General features: G+C 38.3%; 1 protein-coding gene across 6 annotated transcripts in view; it reads right to left on the reverse strand.

The window, feature by feature from the left end:
* Positions 1 to 7,031, reverse strand: part of LOC107701812 (plexin-B1-like) — an 80,060-nt gene that overhangs the window by 17,661 nt on the left and 55,368 nt on the right. For all 6 annotated transcript variants that reach the window (XM_016503927.1, XM_016503923.1, XM_016503925.1 and 3 more), the window contains exons 4-9: positions 6,215 to 6,343; positions 5,782 to 5,882; positions 3,234 to 3,366; positions 2,064 to 2,223; positions 1,355 to 1,463; positions 500 to 608 (exon numbers count right to left, since the gene is read on the reverse strand). In XM_016503927.1, coding sequence (XP_016359413.1) covers positions 500 to 608; positions 1,355 to 1,463; positions 2,064 to 2,223; positions 3,234 to 3,366; positions 5,782 to 5,882; positions 6,215 to 6,343 — 741 coding nt within the window. The remainder of the gene's footprint in view (positions 1 to 499; positions 609 to 1,354; positions 1,464 to 2,063; positions 2,224 to 3,233; positions 3,367 to 5,781; positions 5,883 to 6,214; positions 6,344 to 7,031) is intronic.

Below are 7,031 nucleotides of genomic sequence, written 5' to 3' on the forward strand. Positions count from 1 at the left end.
GTGTATATATATGTATATGTATATATGTGTGTATATATATGTATGTGTATATGTATATATACACATATATACATATACACATATATATATATATATATATATATATATATAAGTATATTTATATCAAGTTATATATATATATACTATAGTAAATATAAAAATATATAATAATAATTTTACTGTAGTAATATAACTATAGTCCCCTACAAAAGAAGTACTATGCTAAACCGTTGAAAATACTATGGTGCATTGAAATAAACCATGGTTCTGAATACATTTTCAACCCACTATTGAAAATGTTTTGGATTTATTCCCGTTTTAGAAGAATTACTGATGACCTCCAAGTATAATAATAATAATTTATTTTGACCTTGAGAAAGAAAAAAAGATCACTATACATATTATGACAGGTCGTGACCTTGTTGACTGTCTGTAATGGTCGCATTTAGCGGTCAGGAGAGGGTAAAGCCCTGGGGGAGATAAGAGGGCCAACACTTACCCTGCTGTTATAGATGACGTGCTGACGAGGGCAGCTCTTATCATGAGTGCAGAGCTCATCCTTCACACACCAATGACACGGCCACATACTGTTAACACACGCCATGCACCTGCAGCAGATCACATATGATACGATGAATGTGAAAATGTATGTTATTAGAGGACGGTCAATACATGGGGCCATATATAAATCTACTCAAATTATAATGTTAGTCACAGTTGCACCAAACATAGTCGTATTGAAGCTTTTCACTCATTTTCCACCCTCTCGCTGAGACTGATTTATGATTTATGGAGTTATAAAGAGAGATATCCAAACTCCCCTCTGTAAAGATCTTTGACTGAAATATATCAACAAAATGAAACAATTTTGAACCTGGCTTAATCCAATGTTCAGATTTCTGTTCTGGAAATATATGCAAATTAGTGCTTGCTCAATTAGATTATGCCTCATTTGCATATTTAAACCATTTCAAAACTTTTAATAGAAGAAAAAGTCTTAATGTACTGTGATTAATCAATTGAGGAAAGTATGGTGATAGTATTATTTAAATTAACCCTATTGACGTGGTGTCTTGCCTTGCAATTCCTTATTACAGGCTGTATGAGATACACCTAAACAGGTTGCTTTTGTTTGTAACCTCTGTTATGACTGGCTTTCCTTGCTCCCTCTCATTCCACAGGACATTATTAAATTACCATTGATATGTGAACATTTTAATAAGCATAAGTTATTATGTCAAAGCACTAAAGATATCTAAAAGTTTTTGTAGGTTCGCTTCTGTAAAGGTGAACTGTTGTGTAGGAGCATGTTTACATAGTTCAACTACTTCAACTTGTGTGCAAATGTGCTTACGGTGAGGTAGCGTTGAGCCGTCCGACTGCTTTACAATCATAAAAAGTGATATTTGTATGCGAGATGGTCACGTCTCCAAACTTCAGCGCCATTCGAACAGATACGTGATCTACAAAAAAACAAATATGAGCAAATGACATAACTGACAATATTTAAAACTTCCTCTGTTTTGACCTAGATGTTCCACCTTGAAATGAGAGTACTCGTATTTAATATTTAACATGGATTTAACCATCCCTGCACAGTAAATACTACTGTATTACTGTATATACTGTATACGCTAGAGAGATGCACAACTCATTGTCAGGATCTGTATAAGCTTTAGTACATATTCCCGACGGATTGACATTTTCTAGTTGCACAGGAGATAAGCTAAAACCTTACGTCAAAATAATCCCTGTAACCCAGATTCAATGTCAGTAAAATCAACAGAAGTATCTTTAAATATCTGCAAATCCATGCCATCGCACATTCACAACATGCATGCAAACATATTTTAAGAAACTAGTTATCGCCGCTTGTGCTTGTGCAGTTAGATAAAACCATGATAGACAGTTTCAGAATAAAAGAATAAAAACATGTATTGTGAGTGTAACAGAAGCATGTTCTCTCTTGAAAAGAAATGGTTTGGGTTTCATTCCCTTCAGCTCAACAGTTGGTTGCTGGGATAAAACTGTCTTGGCAATGCGATGGTGTCAGCGTGGCTCACCGTTGCCTGGCGGACTCGGGGGGAGCTGCTCTGGAGCCGGTGATTGACATGTGATTCTGTTCTCCATGACAACCGCAGGCTGAGCAGCCAAACTCCCAAAAGCACAAGATAGAGACTCATCCTTTGACAAGACCGGCAACTGTAGAACTGTGAAAGAGACCTTGAAAGCAGAGAAGAAGAAAAAAACAGATCAGACATTTAATGGCCATTTTAAGAATGTGCAAGGCCATGGTTGGTGTTGTGAATACTAATAAGAGATATTGTCGATACTTTTGTTTGGATGCTGGTGAGGATTTTGTGCTTTGCTTGTTAAGACCAAGGTTTTCACTGTATGTAACCGTCTGTTAGTATTGCATAAGCGAAGATCTGCTGCTAACCGGTCAATGCTGTAGCAAACCTACAATTCCTGACCCCTTACAAGAATGTTACTGTGCATTTGAAGACCTTGAGCGCAGTGTATTGATGCGTTTACAATTGAAGCAAGAATTCGAGATGGGGCATATCAAAATTCTCTTAAAAAAAATTAAATATAGCCAAGAGCCTTTTAGTTTGCAGTGCAACCTTAAACATTATTAGCTATTTACTATTCTCAGTCAGATGCAAATGCACTCTATAAAGCCTTTGATTCGAGAAACATTTGTATATGTTGGTGCAAGATGAGGCATCAATATTTTGGTCAATTCTCACAGAAGCAAAACAATCTATATTTTCCCCCTCAAAATGATAAGCTCTAATCTTAATGGCTGGCTTTATGCATTTTCCAGGAGTCAGGATGCAACAAATATTCCTTAAGAAGTAGTTTGTCTATCCACACCAAAAGCAAAAATGCGCTGAAGAAGCACAATATGAGCTGAGCATATCTGATGTTTAAAATAGAGTTGTGGAGCAGGACTTGGTTCAATGAGATTTCACCATGAAACCCAAAAACTAACAAAATGTTGCTTATTGCAGCCTTTTTAAGAATAAAAACTCTAATAAAAATGGAAGAGATAGCTTTGATTGCTTTCTGCTTAGTCACATCATGCCCGGTTTGGCACTGTGTTACATGTCGTTCAGGGAGTCGCTTCTTGTCTAAGTGGGCGGCTCTTGGCTAAAATAGGCTGCAGTGAAGACCTCAGACTATAATGTGACAGCAGAGTGTGGGCGGTGATCTGGGATAAGGGTTTGTACCTGTGTCTGCTCTTCTCTGCTCTGGATGGAGGGGTGTAGACTCTCTATGGACACACACTGGCGCTCACGGCTGTAGCTCCAGATCCAGTGGTGAGGCTGAGCGTGCCGTGCACAGTCCATCTTCCTTGTGCATCTGATACACAAACAAAAAATGGGATAAGGGTCTGCTGAAAGTTACAGCGGATATGAAAGCAAAATGGAAATAAACTATAGAGGCCTCCCAGAGATTGAGATATTTTATAAAAGCATTAAAAGAAAACAGAAAAACAATGTTGTTCTGACCCTATTATTTTGTTAGAATGTCTGAGATTCTGTTTCTCATGTAACAAGAGTGGATTGCTATGTATGCTAAAACAAAACACCAAAACAAAACATAAAAGCACTTTTAAAATATCAAAGTAAGCCCATATGACTCATGCACTATATTCCAAGTCTTCTAAAGTCATATGATAGCTTTATGTGTGGACAGACCGAATTGATAGGAATCATGAGATATGAGAGCTACAGCAGAGAGGACGATTATTTGTGAATTACTTGTGGTTACTGTTCGTCTGTTCCTCATAAAAAGTTTCCATGCTATCAAAAGACTTGGAATATAGTGCACAAGTTGCACAGATGACTTTTATGGCGCTGTTTTGTGCTTGTTTGATGCCCTTTGGTGCTTATTGCAGTGTAAGTTACAATCCACTTTTGTTGTAGGGAAAACAGAAGCCTGGAGACTGAAAAGAAAGAAAGAAAATAATATAGTGTCAAAACTACATGGGGATGAACAGATGACAATTTAATTTTGGGGTAAACTAACTCTTTAAAAAAGACAAATATACACCATTGTTCAAAGGTTTGTGGTCAGTAAGATGTTTTTGAAAGAGGTCTCTTATTGTCATCAAGGCTGCATTTATTTAATTAAAGATACAATAAAAACAGTAATATTGTGAAATACATTACAATTTAAAACAACCGTTTTCTGTAATAAATGTAATTTATTCCAGTGATGCAAAGCTGAATTTTCAGCATCATTACTCCAGTCTTCAGTGTCACATGATCCTTCAGAAATCATTTTTATATGCTCATTTTTTTCTCAAGAAAGATTTCTTATTATTATCAATGTTGAAAACGGCTGTGCTGCTTAATATTTTTGTGGAAACTGTGATACATTTTTTTCAGGATTCTTTAAAGAATAGAATGTTCAAAATAATTAATTTTGAAGTGAAAATCTTTTGTAAAATTATAAATATTTTTACTGTCACTTTTAATCAATTTAAAGGGCACCTATTATGCAAAATACACTTTCACATGTTGTTTGGACATAAATGTGTGTTGGCAGTGTGTGTACACAACCACCCTATAATGATAAAAATCCACCCACTCCTTTTTTTTTTTTTAAATCTCCATATATCATTAACAGCGTCTCGGAGCAAGCCGATCACAGAATCCGTAAAGTGTGACGTCACAATTTACCAGCCCCACCCACGATTGTTGATTGACACTGCCATAAGCTAGCAGAGACCCCGCCCTGAGTGAGCCGCACACAATCTGCCATGTTTATCTTCACGTAAGAAATGTCTAATTAAGGTTATAGACGATATTCAGTCCAGAGCAGTAAGTGATTCTCTGCTTTTATTTTATTCTTTGGGTCATATTAATAGCATAGACAGCAGTATAGGTACTGTAGATCATGCTGATGTCACTTAATACACAGATCTAATATAAACATGCGATTTCTTTCCCAGATGTTTACCTTCACAATCACAATCAACTGTGTTTTTGTAACTTGTGCGTGTTTTTAACAAAACTCGTGTGTGAGAGAACTTAGTACTCACATGCCATGTGCAGCCACTTTCTATACGCGTGCTTCGGATGTCAGCGCTCAGAAAACCGTCTATTAGAAGTCTAAACTAATATGGCTTTAAAACGCGTGATTTCAGCGCGATAGACATGATAATCAAAACCAAACAGATGTTTTTTTAGCAGTTACGAGCTGTAAAGGTACAGCCCTATTCTAGAAAAGAGGGCGGGGAGCAGCAGCTCATTTGCATTTAAAGAGACATGCTCTAATACAGCGTGTTTCTGCTTCCACTCAAAATAGGCATTTTCAAAATTATATAATAAATGATCTGTGGGGTATTTTGAGCTGAAACTTCACAGACACATTCTGGGGACACCTGAGACTTATATTACATATTGTAAAAAGGGGCATAATAGGTGCCCTTTAATGCAACCTTGCTGAATAAAAGTATTAATTTCTTACCGACCCCAAACCTTTGAATGGTAGTGTAGTATTAAATTATGGACTCATAATAATCTATAGAACAATCCCATAACAAAAAGTGTTAATAAATAACCCAAAATAGTTGAACCAGTAATGCAACTGCTGTTCTGTGGAAGCAGAAGTCGTTGAAGAAATTATGAATATCTAAAATGATCTATGTAAATGATCTCCATATGATAAAATGTGATGTTTATGTAAAGCGAGGGGTGCGGCCTTATGGGAAGGGAGTGTTGAAAGAGCAGGCAGTATGTGTAACAGCAGTCAGGTGAGTTCAAGTACCTGCCCTCCAGCGAACACCAGCCGCAGTAGGGATCTCTATTAGACAGACAGGAGTGGCAGTCTAAATGCTTCTCACACTGAGCAACATGGAGCTTTGTAACCTGAAACACACACACACACACACACACACAAATCAGAAGCCCTGAGCACCGCTCTCGCATTGCAAACTGATAAAACGCAAGAGGACGCAACTTTTGCATGAGCGAACAGTGTGAAAACAATCTCCGATTCTGATTGGCTGCCAAGATGAATCCACCGGCAATTACTTGACAGTGCAAAAAACAAAACTAGACTTTCATCTTGAGAAAAAATCTGTCATTCAAATGATGTTGGTCAAAGTAAACGTGTAATCTCTCCTTTGAGAGCACGCATGTAACAGATGTCGTTTGTTTCAGTTGCTGGCAGTTGAAAGGAAGTTGTTTGTCTCTCGTACCTTTCTTTCAGTTAATACGTAGACGTTCTGTTTGGTGAAGTCCAACAGCAGGTCAGCATTAATGGGACTCTCAGCATCCACCTCCACTGTGTCATATTTGGTACCGGTACCATTTGCATGCAAGAATACCTGCAATAAAAATAAAGGCACATGAAGCACAACTTTCCAAAACAAAGCACATGATTTAAGGTATCACTCATGTCAGTATCACTCTAGGGATGCGCCGATCCGATATTCATATCGGGTATCGGCTCCGATAGTGCCATTTTTTTCGGATGGGGTATCCCTAGGTATCGGAATCGGTATCGGAGGCGAAAAAGGCGGATCGGAGCATCCCTATATCACTCAAGGCTGCAGGGCACATTATGCTCTCAAGCTCAATACTTACAATTAGCAGTTTATTCAAAAGCAAGCATCGCTAATCAATGCTTTCACATACTGTACATATGCATATACAAAAGACACACACGTTGGCCACAAAGCTCCAGCGAGTTGCAATCTCAGCAGGCCGGTGGGTTTTTCAGCATTTTGCAGGGGAAGTGATACCGTGGGCTGTCTGTGATAAGTTCTGCCTGAGGAGAATTTTGGGCGGTAAACAATCTGCTGTTTCAGAGTTTCGCCGTTAATATTTCATACAGCACCAGAGGGGATTGAAAGATGAAAAACTCCAAGTGCGGCTCCCACCACCCCTATCAGCCGACCCAGAGCGCACCTCATGTGACTGGCTCCCTTGGGATCGGTTCTCCCCAAGGCGCTTGCAATAAGCATTCAGAACATGTCCTCTCATGCTGATGAGGCAGCCGCTCGCACACCAACA

This window comes from Sinocyclocheilus anshuiensis, unplaced genomic scaffold (assembly GCF_001515605.1).
Source record: "Sinocyclocheilus anshuiensis isolate Anshui unplaced genomic scaffold, SAMN03320099.WGS_v1.1 scaffold258, whole genome shotgun sequence".
In the NCBI taxonomy this organism is placed as follows: domain Eukaryota; kingdom Metazoa; phylum Chordata; class Actinopteri; order Cypriniformes; family Cyprinidae; genus Sinocyclocheilus; species Sinocyclocheilus anshuiensis.